Below are 27,569 nucleotides of genomic sequence, written 5' to 3' on the forward strand. Positions count from 1 at the left end.
CTTTTGTGTTGTTTTGTGTTTCTTTTAGTGTCATTTTGTAAGCACAGAGTGTAAACAAAATGATAATAAAAGTTGTCTAAGTCATATCACTATTTGGCCACAAAGTAATAATCCAACATATCTTGGATGCATTTTATCAGCAGTGCACAGGAATGAAAACAAAAGCAGCATTTTTCCCTAAAACCTAAGATGAATTATTTTTAATTTGACCCCCAAATAGCCAACTCTGTTGTCAAGTTAATTGTCCATAAAGGTCGTATTGGATGAGAATCCATTTTGGAAGAGCTGTCGGAATGAACCTAATCAATATTTTACACCAACCAGCAGACTGGCAAACAATATTTGTTGCATATGACATAAAATAAATAGTGTTTTTTTGTTGTTGCTGACATTTCCAAACCCATTTTGGATTATTGCTTTCTTTGCTAGTCTCTCATTCTGTCTCTAAAGACCAGACTGCAACAAACAGAACCAGAAAGCATGGCTCCGAGCTGCAATGACCATTTTCTCTGGGTGTAAGAATGAATCTATGGAGAGTTACTCCTCTGACATTAATAGTCTGGCCTTTTTATGATTGCAATTCTCCATTACAGCAGCTTGTTCTAACAGCATCTGCATTCAATGCCAACGAGGTGTACAAGGCTTTTACCAGAATTGAATCACTTCAGCCTTAAACTGTTTACTTTTAGACCTTGCAGAACTCTTATCTGGCACATTAATAAGCCACGCTTGCATGTGAGAGGTGAAATCAAACCACTGCCAATAGCAGCCTGTAATTTCTGACACAAGTAAATAACAACAATGATTCACGTAGCCTTTACCGCGCCTTTTATGATGCTGACAGCTGAGAGTAAACACCCACCTCGTCATTATCGGGTGCTCGCTGCCAGCCTTTTCATATTCAGATGATAACTCAGGTTAACAAAAAAGTCAAAACTGTTTGCATTTGCTGGGTATTTAATGTGTAATTTTAAACAGAATCTAAAAGTCTTGTTTTTATATAGATTATTTATGTTATATTTTCAATTAGTGATGGTTATTTATATTCCTTTATACATTGACAAATAAAAAGGATTAGAAAAACAAGTAGTACATGTTTTAGACAATTAAATTGAAAGGCATGTCTTATTAATTAAGTTTGTTTAATCATCTATAAATAAAGGAAAACATCTGAAGTTGACTGTTGTGCTCATGGTATTTTAAAAGGTTTATAGACGTATATCTATATGTTTTAGTTTCGAATGTAACACATAGTTACACATTTTAAGAAAACATACAAACAACTTAAAGAAAAAGTAAAAAAAAAAAAAAGGTTTAAAAAATTTAAATAAATAGAGTTTAAAACAAGACAGATCTGAATTCAAAATGACATGAGATCTACTAGGACAGTTTTTTTACGTCTGATACTGATGTTGAATATTTTAACATCTAAAGTAAAGATTGCCATTTGTGAAGCTCAATCTGAAAAAAGACTAATTGGAATGAAATTGATTAGAAAACAACTGAATATATGAAAAAAGCAAAGTTAGTCTTAAAAACATTTTTTTTCAATCAGGGTTTTTTGCAAGGTTTATTTTCAGAATTGCATTTTTTTTTTATAAAAAAACTAAACTCCATTTACAAATTGTGTAATTAACTAATTAGAAAAGATTAAATGTCATGTAAATATGAATCCTTTGCATTTCTTCACTTTTTTTGTTTTTGTAAAAAAAAAAAATCTTTAAGTATCTATTTTGTGAAAGACCAAAGGATTTGTCAGGATAATTATCATTGATGATGTGTGAGTTTATTACACCCTAATATTAGCTGCCTGTTGCGTGTCAGAATTTATGTTTTCCTCAATAGTTTATCTATTTAAGACAGTTTCTCTGTCCAGATATACAGTTATAATCTTCATTCTGTACAGGGCAAATATTTGGGAATGGAATGAAGGTGGCGTCTTTCAACTAAGAACAAAGTATAATATTTTGATAAGGATGGAGCCATGGATGTCTACTCATCCACTACCGTGTATGTTGTAATGATGTGACAGACTAGAGATGTATAAAATGCCTTTTTAACTGTTAATCGGGGCCACTCCCTGAGAGGTCAGCCGGTGGTAAGCAGCCGCCTTATGTAACTCTAAGCAACTTCTCTGATCAGACTAAAGGGCATATTAGACTTCTGCAACTGCACACATCAAATGTTGCTTGGGTCTGGTCGCGAACCAGTTTTTCTGGTATGCTTCTGCACCGTCGGTCTGGAATTTCTAGGGACGCACAGCAGTTTCCTGCCAATGCGCAAGGGGGAGCCTATTAGAGAACTCACAAGACCTTTGGCGGATGGTCACAAGGAGTGTTTATCTTCCAAAACAACAAAGGTGCGTCTGCAAGATATCACGGTCACAGAGATGGATCTAGAGTTGCTAGACATTGAAGAGGAACAGGTTCTTGCTGATCTCCCTCCAGGAGTTGGCAGAGACCTTGGCATTTTCATAAAATTTGTCTGAGGCATCGTACAAGTGGTTGAACTTGCGAACCTCCTTTATTAACGTTTCGTCATAGTTGTCCATTGTAGTTGTTCCTCGGTTTTTAAAAATGGAGCGCCCCGGCACCAAATCGAGAAGGACGACCACACAAACAGCCGGAAAACATACCAAGGACCAATCTGAGCTGCTTTTTGTCTGTGCACTTCCTCTTGAGTACTGCACAGGTTTGCAACCGTCCGACGCGTAGTCAGGATTTTTTTGAGGCGTGCGACAACAGCTGCAGAACCTCTGCGGGGGGGCGTGGTCACGCACGAAGACAGATTTGACGGTTGCAGAGGCTATGCGTCAGAAGCATAAATTGGCCTTAAGATTACAATTTCTATCAGAATCTGTTTTCGTGTCTCCTGGTTATTTAATACATATAAGTTATGAAATGTTATTTAAAGAGTTTGTCCCGAGTGATCTCTATTCAGGGAAAATAACCGGATAGAGAAAGCTTCAAGGTGTAGACACAGAGCCTATCTTTAACAGATTAAAAACCAACTTTCACCTCTGTTGAGAACAATGCTGTATTTAAATACTTCTGTAAGTCAGATGTCTCATTTTGGAGGAAAACGCCTCCAAATTCCCTCTTTTTTCATCAACAGTTGAATCTCACACGTTTCAATCCCTTATAATATTTTAATCTGAAATGAAGTCACCTAAACACAGGATTAATGACTGACTGAGAGGTTAGGCTTCCAACGGGGTGAAACGTGCTTTTTGTTTTTATGTACTCTATATGTAGAGCAGAGGAAACGGTGACAAAGCAAGAAGAATATGGAAGTAGGTGGAACGCTAAAGCAGGGAAAGAACAGCAGCGGAGGAGGCCTATAGGTGAAGGGTTGTCTCATTAATCTTAAAAGGGCACAGCGTAACTTTCCCAATGCAAATGAAACCATCAATCTTGCAGGTGAGATAGAGCGATGGGAAGATAGAGAGATCAGGAGGGTAACTTGGGATGTGGTGGGGGGGGGGAAAGAAAAACCGAATCCTCCGTGTGCCTTGGTGTCACGTCATTAAAGTCTCATAAAGGGCATTTCATCCAAAATTGGAAAGTAAAGTTTAACTAAAAGTCAAAGTAATTAAATTGTTTCAGATATGAAAGAGCCTCTGAACTTTGTGCTCCCAGTCTTCCTGCTATGAAAACCTAACTGTTTTCATCAGTCGAATTATGGGGAAACTACAATGTTTCCGATTTCTAAACAAGAACTGTGGGGAAATATTGACTTTTCTGGATGCACACAGCTGGATGTTTGCTGCTGAAAGCTGTGAATTCAGATATTCCTCTAAAACACATTTATTTCATTTTTAAAGCTATATTTCTGCCTGACAGGTTTATCCTTTCTGAGCGTCCTTGGGTCAAATATTGAACCTATCAGTAAAGAGAACAGTCTGCTTCCTGCCAGCAGTCTGCAAAACTGAAGAGGATATGATTACAATAAAATAATAAAAAAATTGAAATTTATTGATCTCACAATGGAGAAGTTAACTCTTTGCATTTAACCCACCCCCTCTGGGTAGCAGTGGGCTGTCTGTGCAGCATCCGGGTAGAAATCAGGGTTTAAGGGTCTTGCTCAGAGAGCCAGAGGATTACGAACTCACAACTTCAGGATTTCAGCTCAATACCCTATCACAGGGGCAGATTTAGAAAATCTGGGGCCATAGGCAAAGACAGGCAGCGGGGCCTCTGAATTGAGAAGACAACTCATAATACAGACCCATTATATAGATGCAGATATTTTCATAGAATAGACATCCATTATTTGTTCGATGTTTTGTCCCTCTCTTCTTTTCCCTTTTCTTGTTGTTTTAATTTCTATGTTTTGTACTCAGGCAAAAATGATTTTGGCCGCTGGTGGTTGGGGCTAATTTACTAGGCTAGCCTAACATCACTGGCATGAAGCAGGGCCTGAGCAGATCTGACCACCTGAGCAGATCATGTACCAACACCGGCTTGTTTTGTTTGTATGTCCAAAAAACGACTGGTGAAGTTGGACCAGCTAAAAGAGCGAGGTGCACGAGAACGCTGGGACCATTTTTCCACCTGGATCCCCACTCTTTTTCACCCTCATGTTCCTCCGTTGTCCTACAAACTTGCCCTCACTTCCTCACCGCCTCGGCCGTATCTAGACGCACAGCTAGTTCCTGATTGTCCCTCTTGCATTGTGGCGTGGAATAACATAGCACAGCTTCAATATTGGGCATAAATTAAAAATATCTCGACAAGCTCACTGTGACACACTGCTGCAGGAGGATAACCAGGCCTTAAGCCTGCCGCTAACAGCAGTCAGCAGCTTTTACCGACTTTGTTGAGCTCCTCTAGACTTAGCATGGCTCTTTTGGCTGCGCCTCTGATTAAAGTTACCACCCTCTGCCTTTCCAGGTTTGAAGATGTCACATGGTCCTTTAGTTGATTTACTTAGCATCTTTTTCCCTCTGCTGTTTCCCAGTCTTACAAATTACATTTATTGAGTATTAAGTTGAATTTTGAGGGGAAATAATTGCACTAGATCTTTATTCAGGAATGTCTGATACTGCACGCCACTCTTGTCAGATTTTTTTTTTGTTTTACTATCAGTGGCTTATGTCAGTCAGCATTTAGGAGGAGTTGAAATGTGAAATAGATCATATGATTTACAGACAAAAGGACTTGACAAGGGGAAAGGTGTTGAACAGAACAGCACAGAGCATTTCACAGGGAAACAAAACCAAACTGAAAGGCGCTTTGGGTGTAATTTCTTTATCTTGACGGCCTAAAAAAAACAAAGGCAGTCAGCATGTCTGTCTGTACATCGACAGGAAGAAATCCTTAACAAGACATGCTGTGGACTCTGACAGCTGATGAGGTCCAGTCTTTTTATGCTTGGCCTTGCAAAAGTGCAGGCCAGCAATGAACAGGTAAAGCAAAGGCCAGGTCTTTCTAATGGCGCCACACATTTTTTCCCAGTGGCTGTAGATGCTTGCTTTCTGTTGTATAGCTGTTCACACACACACGCCAAAGATTTTAGTAAGTTTGTATGGTATGAAGTGTCGACTGCTGGGCAGCTCAGCAGAGAGCCATGAGCCGCCCGTCCTCAGCCAGAGGAGGGGGGCTGGGGGCCGCTAACAGACATCCCAAGTCTCACGGAAGTTCAGGGAGTCTCCCTGATATAGATAGTTGTTCATGGATGCCCGCGAGTCAGATAAATCATATCGGATCTTAGACTCCGCAAGGTGGTTCCTGTTGGGGGGTTGCACTTTAGCTGACCAAAATCCCGGACAATTTTGAAATTCCCCCCGTACATTTTTTTAGGTATGAAAAGTAGGACATTTCCGGGAAAAAGAGGACGTCTGGTCACCCTACCACATCAACAACTAGAGGGTTTCAGTGAGTGAGTGCTTGTTGCTATGATGCGTCTTTGCTCAGCAGCTTTGCTCGTTGTAAACCAACCAATCAGCGCGCAGCTCATCTAAATATTCATGATCATACCATAAAAGGAAGAAAACCTGTCATTTCTTTCTAGGGCTTTTAACCAGGCTTGCATTAGGGCTCATATAACAGCAAATATGCCATTTTCAGCCTAACCAATATTGAACAACCTATTCAGAGACCTTAAGAACCAGCACCACATACCCTACAGAATCATTCAATGACCCCTTTAATTGAAACAAGATGTTTGTGAAATGGCAAGTGGATGTTATTCTCTGAATAATCAGCTTTGCTTTTGGTGTCTCTGTGTTTTCCCCTCAGCCCTGCAGACGACCCAGCCTCCCAAGGTCCTTTTTCCTCCAGAGAGACAAGACACAGTGATAGAAATCACACCTGGTAAGTAAAAATATATATATATTCTCTTATCTCAGTCCCGGAGTCTCATTGGACAAATGATCGTTCATACATTTCAGCTTGGCTATATAAAAAAAAACTTGAGTCCTTTTTTTCCCTCCAACTGGAAGGTCGTTGATAGGAATATCTGGCTTCTTTCCACAGCTCAGAAACATGCATATAAGGTTAATTGGTCAACTTAAGGAGTTGATGGTTGCTTATGTCTGTTTTCCTGTGGTTGACTGTGACTTGTCCAAGGCTTACTTACCATTTAGCCTTCTGGAATAAGATATGTAAAAACAGTCACATACATCACACCCTTCCCTTAATGCTGCATCTATGATTAAGATAACTGTCAATAGAAACAAATGCATAGCTGTCTAAAATTGTAGTTATGAATACATATAAATCTGTTCCTTGCTGTCAGCCCATACATACGTGTGACATTAGATGTTTCCCGTTAGAATACAAGTAGAGCCCAAAGTTACCAGCACAAATTATAAATGTCCCTTTTTGAAACCATACATGTAAAAGTCCCAATTTATCAGTACTAATCCCAAATTGAAGAATAAGCAAGAAAAAAAGAAAAAATCCCAAATATGTAAAAACGAATCACAGATTTATGAGTAAAAATCGAAAATGTATGAGTACAAATCTCAAATTTACCAAAAGTATGAGTCTGAAATTTACAATTACAAATCACAAATTTATGCGTACCAATCTCCAGTTTACAAGTACAAATCTGAAATGTAAGTATAATGTATAAATCTTAGTATAAATATGAGTATAAGTCTCATATTTACCAAAAATAGAAATTAAACATTTTAATATCAAATAACACATTTATAAGTACAAATCTCAAATATACCAAAATTACTAATCACAAATTTCAAAGTAAGAGTCAAACATTTAGGAGCACAAGTCTCAAATTTACAGATAAGAAATCATTAATTTTATAAAAAGTGCAAATCCATTGATTAAACTGTTTTACTCCTTATCAGCTGATTTGAAAGCTGTGCTCCAAACGTATGAAGGTAGATTTGTTTCTTTATCATTCAGTCAAAAAAAGTTTTCTTCAATTCAAAATATATTTTCAATTAAAAAAAAACCTTCACTTCAATCAAAAAATACATTTTCAATCAAAGAAAGAAAGTATTTGAATGCAAAAATATATTTGAGACTCAAAAAAAATACATTTGAACACTGCTTTCCTTTGATTGAATATGTTTTAATTGATAGAAATACAGTCTTTTTTGTTTAAAGCAGCTTTTTTATTGAAGTAACATTGTTTTTTGATTGGACATTTTTGGACATTGTTTTTTGATTGGGTAGGACATTTGTGTCTTTATTATTGAACCCTAAAAGAAGAACCAGGCTCAGTGTGAGCGGCCATCTGCTGAGGCCGACCGGGGTTCAAGGAGTCAGAAGCTTCAGGATGGAGTCACAGCTAAACAGGAACAGACGAGGCAAAGCTACTGAGAAAAAGCAGAGAGAGCATAACGTTAGAGATTGAACTAACAGATCCGCAGAGAGGGAGAATAGAGATAGAATGAAGCAGAATGATAAAATAGGGGTCCCTATGTCCTCCAGAAGTCTAAGCCTATAGCAGCATAACAATAGAAAACTCAGGATCACTTTTATGTATGAGTTGAAAAGGAAAAAATGCAAATCATAAATCTATTTACATTTATTCAATTACATTTACAAATTAAGACACCTACACATTTGCTTATAGTTAAAGTTATTTTACCCCATGCTCATCTGCCATGAACAAAAGCTGGAATCATGGAAATCATTAAGTCTTTAACTGAAGCAATATTAGAACCAATAAGTGATTAAAAAAATAAATAAATCCATGAACAGCTCTTAAGAGAGAGAATAGCACAGTATTGTGGTATTACAATAATTACCATGCCCTTTTCAAAATGAAACTGCTCTATGCATCCGCTTTCCAGTAGCTTCTAAAAATGGGATCATAAAGATAGTGGGTGGCAGAAGTCTCTAGGTAATATAGAGGAAGATATGCAAAAAAGGCCTGTCAGGTCTGCGGAGGAATGGAAGAAAACATCAATCAAGACAGTGTGTGAAAACTTTAAATATGCAGATATAGAAAGCTGTTTGTTTCCTGCGATAATTCAAAATGTTTGTTTGAAATGTGGCTGAAATACATCCCCAGAGCTTATGCTGCCTATTACCAAGCTTTACAGTGGAGGTAACTAACAGACGCCGACTGGGTCTGCCTTAATTATGCTATATTGGTTACTTTTGTTCTGTTTGCTGCTTTAACTGCTTTTATCTTAACCAGAATGTGGCTGTTAAAATGTTTTTGAGCAGCGGCTTGTTTGGTTATGGAATGGAATAGAGTTGCATATATCCAATTGACCACTCATGCTGATACCAAATCAAAACCAACTTTTAAAAACTAGAGAGATTTTCATGAAATTAGGAGCAGCGCAGGGCAGCATGATGTTAACATGGGTAGCAAGTCTAAAAGATGAAGCTTTACTGAGGCAAGCAAGAAAACAATGCAGACTATTTCACCTTTAAATGGCTTTAAAGGTGCATAAACACCTAAAAGGCTCTACAAAAAGAGACCAAACTCCATTTGATCTTTAAGAAAATATGGTTATATGCACCCAGCATCTGTCCTGATTGTGTTTAGATGGTTCTTTTTAAGCCTTAATAGAACTCCAGCACTGGGGCGCAATGAGCAAACATAAACAGTCTTGGCACCATCTGCTGGCAGTAGAGGGAACTATCAGAAAGCTAGACGGCAACAATTAAAAAGACAAAGACTGTCCTGAAATACCTCGTAGTACAGTGGCAGCTCTATCGTGGTTAAAGAACAACCAATATTAATTAAGTTAACAACAGTGCAACTACAGCAACTCTAAGTTCTTATCAATCATCCCCAGAGCTTCATATCAGAACACCAAGGAAAAAGAAAACCCCTTTTCTAAAAAGGAATAAATACTAAGGTGGAGGATGATGACGACCGGAGTAATGAGCTAAATGGAAGCAGTTGTACAGAGAATTGACCAGAAGAAGGAAACTGAGGGGAAATGGAGAGCGGATCTATAAATTCGGTGTTCAGCTTTAGCTTTGACTTCAGTGAACGCCAACCTTCATACTTTATTCCCAGCGCTATTCCATTCTGATCTCTTTTTGAATTATTTTTATTTGCACTGATTTGCACTGGATCTTGGACTTTCCTTCATTATTTTCACTATTTAGCGACAATGGGGTACTTCCTTGTTTCCCCCATGCTTACATGGACAGCACTGTACTTTTGTTGGTATTGAAAATGTACACCAGGAGTTGCTGGCCAATAGAGGGCGCTAGGGTACCACCCCACCCACCCAATGGCCCTGATTAAGACATGAAAAAATGTATAACAATTTTTTTATCATTAATTTTAATTAATGATACAATGTAAAATATTTCAAAATATATCTATGCATTTATGTACTTTTTAGATGTGCAAGATAAATATTTAATATTTAATGACTAGTAAAGCGTCATTCCATATATCGCTGGATTTGTGACGTACTGTATTTCAAAAATCTTTGCTCATTGACTCTTGTTAATAGTTGTCCATGCGCAGTAGCTCCTCTGCAATACAAAGGTATAGGAGAGCTTAGGGCACAGGAGAGCTGCACCCTGAGGTGACAGGAAATGTATTTGTTCACCACCTCCTGCCACAGCACAGACGTTTTGTAGGTGATTGATAGGTCGAGTCACAGGAGTTGGAGACGCATCCGAGAGAGAGAAATGGCGCAAGAATCGTCCTTTTCCAGGAACTGGTTTAGCTATAAGGCTTGGCTAACTGCATGCAGCGAGGCTAATGCTTTATTCTGCTTTTGCTGCCTCCTTTTTCAAACATCAGGATCTGACCCAGCATGGATAGAGACAGCTAGGACTGATTTAAAGCACTTTTTAGTAAAGGCAAAGAAGAATGAACTATCTGGGATTACATGGAAATTAATATTATAGTGTACTTTTTCTAAATGTTTGTTAATATGCATAGTTGTTCTTGAATAAACACATTCTCAGAAAATAGTTTTATATATTAACAGAATATAAAGCTGACTAATAGTTTCCACATTATTAAACTGGTATATTTATTTAGGTTTGTGACACAATATTGAGCCATGAAAAACAGATTTATCTCCACAAAGCCTCATAAGGACAAAATGTATGTGCAAAATGTAAACCTCTACATTATAATTTGTTTTTATAAAGGGTTTTTCTAATGTTTATTGTTGTTTTCATTCATATGAATATACTGTTCTGATAACTTAGTATACGTTTGATTAGTTTATGGTATACGTCTATTTTGAATGTATAGCCCCCCCTGGAGAAAACTCCACCAGCCTCCACTGAAGTACACAAAGGGCTTTTTGAGTACTAACAGTATAACAAATAATACACACGCAGGACACAATAATCTTACGTTACCGGCATATGGATTTAAAAATAAAAAGTCAAATATCAGACTTTATTATGGACAGATAATGGAGTGCAGAGTGGAGGCAGTGTTGCCCCATTAAAACCAATGGCAGCTACAAAACAGGTATACCGTTTAATGCCAGTAACTCTGACTGGACACCATTTCAATGATAGATCCTCAGAAGAATAAACCTCCTACTTTGATCTGCTGTGTAATACAGCTTTAGTTTATGTGGAATAAGTACCCAGTGCGGGTCTGATTCCAGGTCCATCAATGAACATCTGATACTTTGTAGATTAGAGTTTTTAAAGAAAATAAGCCTCTATGATTATCTAACCTGGTCAACAAATCAAAAGAACCTGATTTTAAAACCCCCAGAACTATCCCTTTAAGGTCTTTTAGAGCGTTTAACCCTCAGCTCTTACTGCGAATGCTTATGCAGTCCGCCTCAGCAGCTGGTATAGTTCCTGCAGGCTTGGTGAGGAGCTGCTTTACAAAGCCCAGCGGAGTCATTGCCTGGATCTGTGGGGAAGTCAGAGGTCAGGTTTGGTTACAGGACAGCAGCCACAGAGCTGGCCGGGATTTAGCTTCTTGGCTGAGTTAAATGAAGGATGGAGGATCTTTGAACACTCAGCTGGCCTCCTCTGTGTGAGTGTGCACTCTCCCCTCTGCATTCCTGCGGAGCTTTAGTTCTTTCATCTCAACCAGGAGGTGAATAACAATAAGTTATCAGCAGATTTATACACCTATGTTTGATCTTAAACATGTGTCCTCTATTGTGATCAACTGCTCTTCAAAGAGAATCATCCTTCCTTTGACGGTCAGAGTCTGACAGGCAGCTCATCTCAGAATGTCATTTTTACCAAAGAAAAAGAAAACTGGACAAAAGTTGAACAGAAATAAACACCAAATAGATCTAGCTCCTATCTGCTGGTGTGCTAAACCGTGTGTGTTGTCCTCTGCAGTGAGCCCAGTTGGCTTCCTTCCTCTGTGTCTCTGTGTATCTGCACAAGTGCGTGCAGGCATGGGTATGCCCTGCTGTTCAGTGGTCTCTCTGACAATGTTAACACCGTAGGCAGAAATGTGTCCTGATGTGTGCAGCAGTCTGCATGTTTGTATTTGGCTACATCTAGACCGGTGTAGTAATAGACCCAGAGGCTTCTGTGCACCGATTTCAGCAGGGACACCTTTTAATGGGCACTGCAATATCAACCTCGACACACACGTACACACTGAAAGCTATAAGGGCGGCATATAAAACACACGCAGCACAAACTCTTACTCTCACACACATACAGTCACACTGTGACCCTGCGGTACATTTTTAATTATTGTCTTGTTTCATCCTGAGGAGGATTCACATCAGCAACCACAGTGGTGTTTCTCATTTTCTTTTCCGCTACATCTCCTCTCTACTTTGTCTCCTCTCTTTTTTCACTCTACTCTTCCTTTTCAGCCTTCAATCTTTTGCTGCAGACAAGGTACAGTTCCTCCCCTAACTGAAGCTAATTTGTTGCTTTGAAAGCTTCTTATCCGTACACTGCTGCGCTTCTCTCACTTCTTCTGTGACGGCCGAATTTAAATACATAATTTATTTAATTGATACGACACAAACAATTGAAGAGACATAGAAAGTGACTTGATAAATATGAAAATACATTTTTACATATTTAGCTGCATATCCCTGTTAGTTTTGGTTTATTCCTAATAAGTTGTGACGTTATGAGATGAGCCAAGGCTTCGTGGCGTGTGTCGAGTAATGGAGGAGGCGTTTCCCCGAAGCATCAGGGAAACGTGTCAAGGCCTGATTAATTTAGGGGAGGGGCCAAAATTGATAACGTCCGAAGCCTCGCTAACGTGATACCATGTGACCACTTCAGGAAGTGGTTCAGAAAGCGCAAGAACTTCGACAGGCATTTAAGCAGCCTCACTACTCATTCAAGATGTGGGAGTTTGTAGGAGAGTCGCTGTCATCATTTATCTATTATTGTCAGTTCATCTAGTTGGTTAAAACTATTTTAGTTAGACCAAACAATGTAATGTAATGATGTAAATGACACTCTTTAGTGCATCTTTGTAGAAGTATTAAACCTTGCAGACATTTTGCTTTTGGTGTTATTGTTGGGGGGGGGGGATATCAATGTCTTTCGTTGGGCCCCAAGTTTCTGGCGGCGCCCCTGCATACACATATGCTGGTCTCGTTTCTCCCTTTAGTTTTGTACGAAGAATAAACTTTAAACTATGGCAACGGGCATGTATCACCTTAACATTTTAAGGGAGCGGAGAAGTATTCAACAAATAACAAAGGAACTGTGTACCGAATTGAAGGAAACAAACTTCTATTCAAAAGAACTAGAAGAGGAACTTAAGTTTGCCAAAGAGGAAATTTCAATGTGTTCATCATTAGTACGAAGAGAACGAGAAAATGGCACTAAAGTTCAAAAAAATGCATAGATTTGTCTGAGCAGCTCAAACTTTGCCAGCAAGCCCTCAGAGCCCAGGATCGTCAGCGTAGGATTGATGCAGGTTCCTCAGTTTGTGAATCTGTGAATATTAAGGTGGACCATGGTTCAGGTCTCTGAATCTGAGATCAAAACCAAAGAATCTGTTCCCACAGCAGAGATCCTTCCAGCGTCTGAGAATCCTAAAGGTGGGGTGAGTATGAAAATGCCAGAAGCAGACAGCATTAATGATCTTGTATCCTTGTCGAGACGTATTCCGGAAGTTTTCCGTTCTTTTCCTCGACATCCGTCTAAAACTGCCAAAAAGCCACAATTTGTGATTCTGAAATTGTTGACAAGCCCACAGTTTGCAATTAAGAGGTTTTAAATGAGGTCCCACTTTGTGGTTCTGAAATTGTTAAAGAGCATCCGGTTGGGGATTTGAACGTTTATAGTGAGGTTCCACCTTATGATTCTGATATTGTCCAAGAGGACCCAGTCCATGTTAGTACAGTTGTTGTAGAGGCCCTGGTTCATAAATCTGAGATCATCAAAGCAGACCTAGTTAGTGAAACTGAGTTTGACTCAGAAGAATGAGAGGGTGAGGCTGATGTGAAAACCAGCACCTCTGACCAAAGATGATATATTGAGTGAAGACGAGTGAAGAACTTTCTCACTCCCTTACAAAAAGTTTATTCATTTATTATTTATCTTTGATTTCTACTTTCTTTTCTACTGTTTTTCATTCCCTTCATTTCCCTCCCTCCCTATCTCAAAATTTCCTGATGTATGCCAGGCTATGCCATATGTGGGCCATAAGTTACAGGTAAGTTATAGGATCGTTTACATATGTTAATTGTAACTTACTCATAAGTCGTGGCGTCCAGCTTATCCAAACCCTATAAGTCATTTGAGCATAACTCATGAGTGACTTATACAGAACTTCTCTCCAATGCACATCAATGTATCTGATGTGTTTTAGTAAACCGCTGTTCACAGGAGGAAACTCCTCCAGACTTGATCCCCACACTGCAAAAACTATATAGAAATAGGTAAAAATTATCTTAAATTTAGTGTATTTACCTTTAATTTGATTAGCTAAATAAGATGATTAGCCAATGGAATTTGTTTTTTTACTATTAAAATAAGATAATTGCACTTATATGCACTTGAAATAAGACAATGCAGTACTAACTGAAATGTAAATTGTTTTCTTCCATTGGCAGTGGCTCACTTCCTCAATTCAACAAAGAATGCACTTATTTGAAGAAAAAACAGCTTATTTGGATTAATTTTTTTTTGCAGTGCATCATATGAGAAGGTGAGGGTGATGGATCCTCCCTATGTTCTCACCCAAGGCTACGACCAACAAACTTCCTAGCAGACATGACACTGAATCTGCTGCGACTGCAAACTTTCTTTTTCTTTTTATTTATTCTTTTTTTTATTTATTCTTTTTTTTATTTACTCTTTTTTTTAAACAGAAGCAAGGTTAATACCAAAATCAAAGACATCTTTTTTTGCAGGCCGGGCGCATCGCTGCCCCCCTCAGGACACTGATTTGTGCATAATTTCATGGGCATTACGCTACCGTGTGTTATGAATAGGTTAGGCTGTCGTCGGACAGAAGTTCTGGACTTGTTATGAATACGCTATGTATACACCCAAAATTGAAAAATTACATAGAAAGTTCAGCGTATGCCACCGTTTTAGGAGATTACGTCGGGCATACCATGGATAAATCGGCAAGATGTGACAAGACCCTTACATTTTTTTGTTGCCTTTTGGCCAGACATTGTCTGCACTTGTTGCCTTCAAAGGATTGAGTTTGTGTCGCATAGGCATATTTCTTACATCATAAAAAGAAAAGAAACTTTTTCCCCGTATAATAATTTACCTTTTTATACTGAGAAAGTTTCAGACGTTCAAAGTATTAGATATGTCTGAGACAATTTGAGGCAATAGATGAAGACATTTTTAGATCATTCAAAGGCGAATGTAATAGAGTAATTACCAAACAATGAGTTTCCATTATTTTTCTTAGTGTGAGTCAGGAGAATGGGACTGATGAAGCGAAGTGATGGATGCTGGCTGTAGAATGAAAACTAATGGGAATGTTAGACCACCAAGGCGAAAGTAGCACCTAAACTAGAGCATGAGAAATTGCATTATGATTTAATAAATTAGACACCCATTATGCAATGATTGGTAATGTAAATTGTTTGCCACCATTTATCATAAGGTCACTGTGACTTTTTTTAAGGTTTCTTTTGACTTCATATAATTTTTCTCACCACTGCTTTCAGACCTAAATGTCATGCATAGCTTCATTAAGGTGCTGCTAATAACTCAAGCCAAACCCTTGGCCTACCTTTCCTTCTTCCTATCAAGCACAAATTGTTTTCCACTGTTTGATTCCTAAAATTAACGTTTAAAGTGTAGAAACGTTATAAAAAAGATCAACATCCCTGTCAAGATGCAGCGTTCTAGCCAGTGTAAATTTACGCCTTCAGCCGTGAAAATTATGCTTAAATAAAAGCTGAGTCATACCGCCTGGATCAGTCAGATTATGAAAAGTAAAAAAGAAAAAGCAACAAAAAAACATCTGTCAATTTAAATACAAAGCAGAGCCCCATTATTACCAACCATGTTCTTAAAAGAGAACAAGTGAAGATGTTTTTATTGTTTACAAAATAATATGGAAATGTCTGATGACAAGAAAATGCAGCCATAACTAAGACTAAAAGGGATTATAACTGTAATAGGAAAAATAAAGATGATTGTCATGCATGTTCCGCATTGTTCCTCACTAACATCCTAGATGTTAGTTCTGAAAATTGTACCTAAACAAAGTGGCATTCATATATATATTTATTTTGAAGCTCGGGGGACCATTCTTTCGCTAAATCAGTTTTCTGTTATCCTGGTTTATGGAAATGTTTTAATTTCAGTTTCAATTCAGTTTATTTATATAGCGCCAAATTCACAACACAAGTCATCTCAAGGCACTTTACAGTTCAACCAGATCATACAGTCAAATTGATACAAAGTTTTCTATCTAAGGATTTTACTATGTATGTATGTCCCAGTCTGCCCTGCTTGCTACACATAACATGTTTTTCTAAATGGGGCAAATCTTACTGGTTTATGTTTCAATTCAGAGATTTTACCAGTGGCGGTGGGTGGAGTTTTCCACGGGTGGGGGCTATATATTCAAAACAGACATATACCAAAAACCAATCAAACATATACTAAGTTATCACTCCAGTATATTCATATGAATGCGAACAACAAAAAATATTATGAAAGAACTTTGTGAAAACGAAACATAATTTCATGTACAGGTTTACTTTTTGTACATAAATCTTTCTGAGGTTTTGTGAAGGCAAATCTGTGTTTTGCATGGTCCAATATTATGTCACAAATCTGCGGAATTCAGCGTGTGTGAGCTGTGTTTGACACTCCATCAGACGCTCCTCTGGCTGTGATTGGTTGTTTTGTCTCGTCCCGAATTATTCTTTCCAGATTGAAATACAGGCAGTATGCGGGACCAATTGAAGCAATTTTTTTCACAGGTTACATATCACATGTACTGCTGTCTGGGCATAGGGACAGTTTTAGCCAATATGACAAAAAAGTGATTTTTAAAAACTTACAGACTTCAGCTTTAATCGGCTTTATATTTTTTCAATATATAAAAACTATTTATTTTCTGAGAATGTTTTTATTTAAGAGCAACTATGCAAATTAACAAACATCTATAAAAAGTACACTATATTATATTATTTTCCATGTGAATCCCAGATTGTTCATTCTTCTTTGCCTTTACTAAAAATTTTTAAGCTTTAAATTAGTCCTAGCTGTCTTTATCCATGCTGGGTCAGATCCTGATGTTTGAAAAAGGAGGCAGGGAAAGCAGAATAAAGCATTAGCCTCGCTGCATGCAGTTAGCCAAGCCTTGGAGCTAAACCAGGTGCTAGAAAAGGATGGTTCTTGCGCCATTTCTCTCTCTCGGTCCAATCGGTCTCCAACTCCTGCGACTCGACCTGTCAATCACCAGTAAAACGTCTGCGCTGTGGCGGGAGATAGTGAGCAAATACACTTCCTGTCAGCTCTCCTATACCTTTGTATTACAGAGGAGCTACTGCGCATGTACAACTTTAAACGAGAGTCAATTGGCAAAGATTTTTGCACCCTAGGTTGAAAATACATCACCAACCCGACGAAAAATGGAATGACGCTTTACTAGTCATTAAAGATTGAATATTTATCTTGCAAATCTAAAACATTTCAAAATATTTAACATTTTGATTTAAAATTAAATCATAGAAGGATATTTTTTGTCTTAATCTTATATCTTAATCATGGACATTGGGTGTGGAGTGGCGTCCTCTATTAGCCAGCCAAGACTGGATTTTACTTTGTATTTTCACCAGAGTGGATGTGCTTTACTTTGATGTTGTGTTTCTGTTTGAGTCAGGACATTGCTGGTATATTGGTGCAGGTCTGATCAAACGGACCTGGGTTCTACCCCTCTGCGAGCAAAATGTGAAGATGTTGATATTCAATTCAATTCAGTTCAGTTAATTTTGTTCCACTAATTCAAAATGCATGTCATATCAAGGTACTTTACAGAGACAATTTATTAAGGTCATCCAGTCATTTTGGTTAAAAGTTTTCTATGTAAGGTGGCTCTGACTTGGAAAGAAATAGTTAATCAGACGAGCTTTGAGTCAGTTTTTATGTCAAAGGGATGAAAAAGAGAAGCTCAAGTATCAGTAAAGGCCGAACTCATAGATACGTCTATGAAGAAACAGGACTAAACACAGAAAAAAGGCCCAACTCTATCATCAATAAGGTGTTCGTGACAGCAGCCCAGCCAAAATTTCTCCAGTGGACAAGGCCACACAGAACCAGACCAGATAAAAAGTGATAAAAAGCAGAGAGAGCATTGGGTTCGAGGTTTAACTAACAAATACTGTAAAATGGGAAACTAGAGATAGAATGAAGCTGAAAACTCGCCTCTATGCCCTCCAGCAGTCTAAGCCTATAGCAGCATAACTATAGAGGTAGCTCAGGATAACCTGAGCCACTCTAACTATAAGCTTTATCAGAGAGGAAAGTTTTAAGCCTTGCCTTAAAAGTGGACAGGGTGTCTGCCTCACTGACTAAATATGGCAGTCGGTTGCACAGCAGAGAAGCCTGATAACAAAAAGATCTTCCTCCCATTTAACTTTTAGAAATTCGTTGTCAAACCTAAGGAACAAGCAGATGTCGGAAGGGGGGTTGTTTTGGACAGTTTAGAAATATTTTTTTCTTGGAGGCTCCCAGTTTCTCCCTTATTATACAATTCCAAGTACATCATTGGTACATATACGTATGTTTCGTCTCTCAGCTTTAAATGTCTGCATCATTAACCATTAACTGGTTCAGTGCTCCTTTGGTGAGAGGACCAATTCCCCTTTGGACCCCATCTACTTATTGACACAATTTTCAATTCATCTAAGCTTTTAAAATGCCAGGAGCTCCTACGTTCTGCAGACACAGATTATTTTTCTGCACAGTATTCAAATTCTCCCTTTCTCTTTTACAATTACAGTCTTTGGTGAACCATTCTGAATTGCCCCACTTTCCTTGGAAATTACTTTCAGACACAGAATTGCATTTAGGTAAAGTAGAAAAACCTTCTAAACTTCTTTGTAACTTAAAAAGAAGCAGCTTAATATACAGAAATTCGTCACAGTTATCTTTGTGCTCTTTAACGTGACCTCATCAAATGATTTGTGCCTTCAGGACCAACAGAGACATGGTCGATTCTAAAGTGGGGTTGGTTAGCTGTGATAGGCAGAGTGAGATAATAAGTTAGACTCTGTTGTTTTCCTTCTTGTCAATGTTTTTTCTTCCTCTCATCTCCCATTGTATTTATCTGCCCCCGTCTCCCTGACTGTCTCTATGAGGCGCCTGTCTCTATCCAACGTTTCCTCTCACTGTCTGCTTCTTTATATATTCAACTGTCCCTTTGCCTTTCGCTTTGAGCTCATTCTTCTCTATATTTTGAAATTGTTCTGTGCATCATTATTCCCTTTCAGACAGACAGAGGGAGACGGAAACATCGGGTGGGAGGAGGCCGGGGAAAAATGTTTGAGAGCGTTTCATCCATTAGAGAAACCGTGATGGTGTTTGGGGTTAGTCATCGTACTGTAATCTGTGTAACTCAGAGCAGAACAATGCAATGCATTGCCTCCATTATGTTAAAATATCTAAAGCAAAAGAGAAATCAGCGGAATTATTCATGGGCTTATACTGTATATGTCTAACTGAAAGTGAAAAGAAAATACCTCTGTACCTTGAATACTGTTCTAGAAGACAAGAAATGAAAATGATTAAGGTGAAGAAAAGAGAAAACAAGTGGGGAAGGAAAGCTTAGAGAAACAGTGAAGGAAACGAGGGATCCAATCCAATGTTATTTAAAATACACCGAATGATGCAAATTATCAATTAATCAATTTATCTTTAACGTTTTACTCACAGTCTTTTGGATGATAAAGCTTTTTAGTTTTTGTCACAATTTTGTCATTTCACATTTTAGTCGAAGAAAACTCAATAAACTCAATATGTACACTTTCACACCTGTACATGCTACTATTAAGTTTGATCTTGGAAGGATCGTGCTTCCATCCTAGAAGCACGATCCGTCCTGGAAGCACGCGAGAACACAATACCTCGTTTTTTGGACTTTTTTTGTCTTTTTCTGGCAGGGTGATCCTATTGAATATTTTTTGTATTTGCATAAATATTGCATATTCAAAAGACGAAAAAAAGTAATACATAAAAAAAACACTTAAACAGCCTTTTGAGCGTTACTGTGACTGCTCTGAGCATGCATGATGACGTCACTCAATACTATGGAGAGAATGTAAAACATATCAATTTCTTCCAGAAAAGCCTTTAATATTTTCTATATGACGCAGTTTAGCATTCTTTAAAGTTTTAAGTAAATAAATAAGTATTTTTAAATATTGTTATTACAGAGTCTTCGGCGATCCGGATCTTATTATTCTTTTTGCGCATCGGATCGTGTTTCTGGGACGGATCAGGTAGTGACAAAAGGGAAATTTATAAATCTGCTCATCAGCTCTTTAAACACTGATGTAAAAACAACTGATTGGGAGGAAAAAGATGCATGTATGAAAGCAGGGCGTTACAGAAACAGCTGTTTCACTGTGTTCTTACAGGCAGAAATAACAGCTGCAAGAGCAACTCAGACTGAAAGAAGTGGGTTTCAGCCTTGCAGGTTTGTTTAGTTATGCACATATAAACTTTAAAATGTGCTTTATCATCTGCACTGTGAGAGCTGTATGGACTCTGTAACACTGAACAGACGGCTCTCACTGGCTCAGTCTGATCACGTCCATCACCGATTCCCCCACGCACCTGAAGATAAGTTGCTCTTTCACTCTTTACCTTTCATTTTCTGTCAAAGCACAATCATCAGAATTGTTAAATTTACCCTTTGGAACACGGTATCCAATCCCTTAGTGATGTCTTTCCCATGGAGCTAATTGGAAATGTTACTTTTATCCTTTAAGAAAAAAAAAAAACATTATTTGACCTGTGTTTTTAACTCAGTATCAAATTATTTCTGCTCCAGGAAAGAGAAGATCTTTTTACCTGACAGTTTAACTTTGAGTCATGCTCATTACTGAATGTTGAAACAAATGGAATACATTGTTTATTTTGAAGAAGGACTAAAAGTAAAACCTACACCGTTTGAGAAGCACAGAGCTGAATGAAAACAGATACAGTTCAGACAGAAAGAATGAATACGGTAATATACAAGAGAAATGTGTCCATATTAGAAATGCACGGGCAGAAATGTGTCTGTTTTTAATCCCCTAACTTGCTTCTTTTAGACATCACAAGCGATGAAGCCTAAAAAAACAAAAAAATGCTATTTTGACTTTTTGATTAATAAACAAAATAAACCTTCTTAATTTTTAAACCTACAATTTTAATTCTTTACAGCCGTTAAGTGGCATTTACGTGCTTCCCCCTCATGCATTTTCTACTGTTTGCCAGCGGATTACTAGGTATGATTACTAGGTATTATGGCAGGTCGTTGGGACATTTATTAGAAGTGCTGTCCTCTCTTTTGTTTGATTTGTTTACCTTTACAATAAGATTCTTACTGGTCAAATCTACATTCCTACTACTAGTCCGAACTGTATATATAGATATCCTAAATTACAGTTTTGCTAGCAAAAATAAAATTTCAGGATGCAAAAAATATAATTATACTAGTAAAAATAGGAAGAATGTTATTTTAGATATTTGAAATGTTCATTTTGACAAGAAAAATATCCCTTTGAGACATCTGGATTACACATACAGTCAAGCTAATAGATGTCAAAACATGGACTAGTGGTTAAAGCATTGCGCTTGGGTCCCGGAGGTTCTGAGTTTGATTCCCAAAGCAAGCCCCTTAACTCCAGCCTGCTCCCTTGCATGCACTTACTGTGTCTGAACATCCACTCTATCCCCTAAATCCCTCAATCACTATTTAGAGCGGTGACTATATAGTGGATTTATTAGGGAACTCAGTTAACTGATTGTTCAGATAGATGATCACTGCGTTTTGCTCCCCGTTGGTCGAATACCTCTTCCTCCTCCATTGCGTTGTGTCTGCAACATCTTTGTTATTAGTTGCCGCTGTCAGGTATTGACTGCCTATGGTGGAATCCCATAATGCTTTGCGAGGAGAGCTCTCTGCGCAAAGCATTCTGGGATATATCTGCCTCTTCTGAGGCCTTTCTTCTCATACACTTCGTAGACACTTTTTCTCTTGCGACCCTCGGCCATTTTCAAAGAACCGCCGTGAGAAAGGTGAGCTTCAATGAAACCGTACGCCTTAAAGTGTGCTCTGACCCGACGCTCTGATGCGATCTACCTGCTCACACTCTACGTCCAAAAACCACGTCAGAATCAGCTCCGCAGTGAGATGGCAAGAAGTCAAATGAATAGAAGAGGAATGTGAAAATCACTAGAGTGAACCGCATTGCAGTGCCCATATAATCTGTAATACTCACTGCATAATTATAATAAAGCTATTTACATGCATAAATCAAGCAGAACCCTACGTATGACGATAGCTGGACTGCTCCACTTGTGAAAATAAAATCTGTTGAGCCCTTTTTTGGCATCAAGACAGTTATTATTATTATTGCCACATTACCAGACAGGACACTGTAAAAAAAAAGCAAAAAATTTGAACAGTGTATGAAATGTGCATACAAGGGAAAACTTAATTGAAAACTAAAAACCCAGGGTTCCTTAAGGGGAGAACCATAACATGTGGTGATTTACTTCAAAAGAAACATCTGTTATTTATAATTAAAATCTCCTAATCTCTGCAGCAAACTCACAGGGTTTAGTTTTATCTCTTTGTAAATCTTGATGATAGTTTACGGGTTTCCTTCTGTACCCTTTATTGGTTTAAGATTGAACAGTGATTTCCAACAAAACCTCTTATTTACCCACGAATGTGCATCACATTACTTTACCTCTAACTATGGACTGTTCTGCTAGTTCCATGTTGCTGCCAAAGACATAATTAAAACACCTGTCCTTATTTTGAGCACGTATTTATCTGTCGGTATAGATCCGTTACAGTGAACATGTCACTGGATGGATTCAGCTGGCCTGTTTCCAGCAGAAGGCACTTTCTATTTTCCACCACTTTCACGCCTTTAACAGCTGTGGGAGCCAAAGGAAAGGGGGAGAAATCCTAAAGGCATCACAAGTTTGATAGTTTTTATCTCACTTTTAGGTGTGTGAGGTTTTTCACACACTTTTTCGATCCAACTGTAGATACTGCTCAGCATCAAAGAGCTTCTATGATAAGAGCTTCTACGGATGGACATTGGTGCTTTGCACAACCTTGGAACGCAGTGATAGTTGTCAATGCAGGTATGAATACAAAGTTTTGTTGCTGTAAACTTTACAAGCAGAAATATGATATCAAAGGTATTTTATAAGCATTGAGACCAAAACAAACCAAAGCATAGTACTAAACGGAGATAGTTAACCCTTTAAAGCCCAATCCAAGAATAAAACAAAACAGAAAATTACTTTTTTTTGGTTTAAAGTCCTTATTTGGTCTTTTAACAAAATATGTAAAAAGAAAAAAACAGAAATACATTTTTGATATTAATAATTTATTACTAAATTATGCAAAAGGTGTCAGACGCAAAACATTTCAGAAACCGTATGTATCAAATATGATACATTTGGAATTATAGGGTTAAATAGGTAGATGATTCCTTAAATTTGGGTAACAAATCAACAAACATCAGGGCTTAAAAATCCTCAGAAATAAAAAAAAAAACAGTAAAGATGATAATGATGAGTTTGTGTTTGAAGAAAAAATAATAAAATACATTGGTTGAAGTTTTTTTTCATTATTAATATAATGATGACTAATAATTTTTAAAGAAAGTTGTTATTTATCAACCAATGATTTGGGTTACAAGTATGTTTTGGTACAATATATTTGGTCAGAAACCAAAGATTTTGGGTTTAGAAGAGGTTTGAGGGATAATAGTTCAAATACAGACAAATGAAGGTTTTCTGGCTTCCACACAAAGTTGTGTAGACATATAAGGCAGGATCGGTCTTAATATCCCATGGAGTAATGTGAAGTGTGTGATACATGAATGGAAAGTGTGGCAAACAGAAAATAAGACACGGGCATCCACTTTAAGTAACACGTTGGTTTGGGGCCAGTGATGCCTCTGGGAGATCTGTAAAGATCCACTACTAAGGTGGAAGACTTAAAACTCTACAACTCCACCAATTAGGCCTTTATGGAGGAGAGGTAAGAAAGCAACACTAGTAAAACCACAACAGTGTTAAATCACATGCAACTGGACTTTTACTCATTTTCTTATAAAAACATTTCAACATAGAGGTTAACTAAGCAAACTCAATCTACTTATCCACTTTCCTTTCATCACAGTCCTTATAAAGAACATGCGTAAAAGTAAAGGATGCAAGAGGAATGGAATAAATTAAGGTTTACTAATTGATCAGTGAGAATTTAAAAAAGGACAGTCAGGTTTTCTTTCTTGAAGATAATATTTTCATAACATGAAGGGCTGAATAAATATATTTTTAATATGCTACTGTAAGTTAAAAAAAATTACATCATTATATTTACACATTTTTTTCCGCCAGCTATAATAAAAACAACATATATTTTTAATAAAAACTGATTAAAAGAAGAAAAAAATGTTTACATGTTATGAGGCTTATCTGGAAAAAAAAACAAGCAGGAACATTTTAGGTCAATATATTAAAAAATAATCAAATCTATGAAACACTTGTGTGTAAAACAATGTGCCGAAATATAAAACTATCATTAACATCACTAACAGATAGAAGGTACAGTGGGGCAAAAAAGTACTTAGTCAGCCACCAATAGTGCAAGTTCTCCCACTTAAAAAGATGAGAGAGGGTATGTTATTGACCAAATACTTATTTTCCACCATATTTTGCAAATAAATTCTTTAAAAATCAGACAATGTGATTTTCTGGATTTTTTTTTTCTCATTTTGTCTCTCATAGTTGAGGTATATCTATGATGAAAATTACCGGCCTCTCTCATCTTTTTGAGTGGGAGAACTTGCACTATTGGTGGCTGACTAAATACTTTTTTGCCCCACTGTATGTCGCTCTGACATACTATCAGGCTATTTGCCAACTGTATTAAATACTGACTAAATAAATAAAAACTAAAATTCATTATTACTCAAATATAAGATAAAAAAAATTGAAAAAAATATTAAATTTAAATTTTACATTATTAAGCTTATGTCATATAACAAAACAGGAACTTATTGGTCATATGAAGTTCTTTTACTCACAAAAGCTTCCCTGTCTATAGTGTCTATTGTCACCAATGATATGTATTCTCTTAAAAAAATCAGTCACTTCTTAAAATACATGTAATTTTTTCTTGCTTTGATTAGCTAAGTAAGATAAACCATCCATTGAAATGATTTGTGTTTAAAAAAAAACAAAAAAAAAACTTAATAACCTTATTTCAACTACATAATATCTAGTAATCTTACTTAAAGGGCAAAGATACTAATGGCCTTGGCATATCTTCTTATTTAGCTTCACACAGTAAAGGTAAATACATTTATTTTAATTAACTTTTAGATCAGTTTATTTTTAGAGAAGCATAATCGTATCTGTAGAAGCTGCTTTTTATGTCAAACATCCACAAGCAAAGGGGATTAATGTCATTGTGTAGGCCTGAAACTAAGGCATTATCTGGTGCAGTCTAAAAATTACTTTAACGTAACTTAAAGTCATTTTTTAACAGTGACTTTTTGGCTTAAAAATTAGGCCATAGGTACAATGAAGGTGCATGTTTGTGGGTTTTGTTGTTCATTAAAAATAATCAAAGTATAACACTTTCTCTTGAGTCAATCTGCTCCTCTGGAAAGACTTTAATGTCTACAGCCTTAAAGCATTAACAAAATGAGAGTTGTGTAGTCATATTGTGGCCTACAGCTGGTTAAACCTCAGATGACTCAGACAGTTTAGGGACCAAATTTAATTTCCCATGCAGTCGTTTTTTCCTGCTAACCGTCGTCTTTAAACCAGATAAGTGGAACACTCGTGGATGTTTTGGAAGCCTCCGGTAAAAGCTGTCAGTCAGCCGTCACCTACTACCCAGATCTGTCATAAAATCCCCCCAACACACACACGGCAGAACCGCTGAGACTAAAACTATTAGCACTCCTAGCCTCATGTGGATTTAGGCCTTTATTGAAACCCCTCCTTCAGATTATTGTTCCTTTTTTCAGCTCCCTGCCATCCAACCCAGTGGGAAATGGATCTGCTAGGTGTATTATTCTTTTAGTGGTTGTGATTTTGTTTAAAACTCGACTTTGTTTTCACCTGTGCTCAAGGCATTCACACATGCATTATTCATGTGAAGTCAATGTGTCCTCCCCCTCATTCAATAAATCTTATTCGCATTCTAGCTTGTCCAGGAGGTCTGACCTAAATTAAAAAAGCAACATCTGATTGTTCTAAAGATCATAGTCTTAAAATAATTGCCCTATAAAGGTGGGCAGAGCTAACTAAAAGGTTAATTTAATTTACCTTCTTTCAAACAAAAAGTTTAGCTTTGTCACTGCTAAACAGTTGGAGGAATAAGTGGACGCAAACACTGTTCCTGACTCAATAAATAAATAAATAGAAAATCTTTATTGTCCCACGATTGGAAAATTCTGGTTTTTACAGCAGCGAAAAGATTGTGGAAAAAAATGGTCACACAAATGTGGACCTTAGAAAAATGTATAAGAGCAATACAATAGTGAAGAGTTAAAAATAAATAAATAAAATAAAATACTCTACTGTAAAGTATTTCAGCAATATAAAAAACTCTGACCCTGGAGAATGTCAGGGTTTGTTTGAGGTTTTGAGGACCCAAGTGCAGAGGTGAGGAGCCAAATGAGAGTACTTGTAGATGTAATTAATAAACTGAGGCAAAAATCCCAAAAAAAAGCAAAAGTACACAAAACATGGGACCAAAACCAAGACAACTTCATGGGAAAACTCATGTGGGAAGCCAGGAAAAGACCAAGAACCAGCACTGAGGAACTGCACAGGGATACTGTACGTGTATATATGTACTGTAGGAGACATAACAAAGACAGGACTAATTATCTGATTGGGAGCAGGTGTGAACAGAGGGATCTAGAAGGAAGCTAGGGAAAATAAGACCAACACCAGAGGGCAACAGAGAGCAATCAAGAAATACCTAGGAGTTCAAATATATCCAAAAAACACAACAAAATACGGATTAAACCAATAAAACTACAAAACAAAGAGAAATATGTGTCAAAGTGAAACTGAATAATCAGTAGAAAACTTAACAGAACCAAGACAGTGACAGAGAATAAATAATTAATATACAGCTGTGGACATTTTTACAGTAATGGATATTTGAAAATAGCAACATCAGAGATGTGCAGAATGACAGCAGCATGTTATTTAACTGAGTATGGTAGAAACTGTGATGATCTGTGATAACGCTCCCTGGTTCATTTACTGTAGGGTGCAGCAGTCTGTCACTGACAGAGCTCTACAATTCTGACTACAGGAATGTCTTAAACCATAAAAACCTAGATGAAGTGTTTGCTTCTGAATGCCGACAAAACAACACCATATGTAGAAGCACAAACACAGAAAATAACTCAGGATCACTAACTGTTATGGAGGAGCTATAAGAAAGGTAGAGCCAAGGCGAAACACCTAAAATCGGGCTGTTGAAGCTCTACCTCCACCTACCTC

At 37.4% G+C, this 27,569-nt stretch overlaps 1 protein-coding gene across 1 annotated transcript in view; it reads left to right on the plus strand.

Annotated features, from left to right (window-relative positions):
* Window positions 1–27,569, plus strand: part of LOC107094883 (X-linked interleukin-1 receptor accessory protein-like 2) — a 508,168-nt gene that overhangs the window by 392,295 nt on the left and 88,304 nt on the right. The window contains exon 6 of the mRNA XM_015390765.1: window positions 6,240–6,314. Within this exon, the coding sequence (XP_015246251.1) occupies window positions 6,240–6,314 (75 nt within the window). The remainder of the gene's footprint in view (window positions 1–6,239; window positions 6,315–27,569) is intronic.

The sequence above is a fragment of the Cyprinodon variegatus genome, unplaced genomic scaffold, assembly GCF_000732505.1.
Source record: "Cyprinodon variegatus isolate N-32 unplaced genomic scaffold, C_variegatus-1.0 Scaffold511, whole genome shotgun sequence".
NCBI lineage: Eukaryota > Metazoa > Chordata > Actinopteri > Cyprinodontiformes > Cyprinodontidae > Cyprinodon > Cyprinodon variegatus.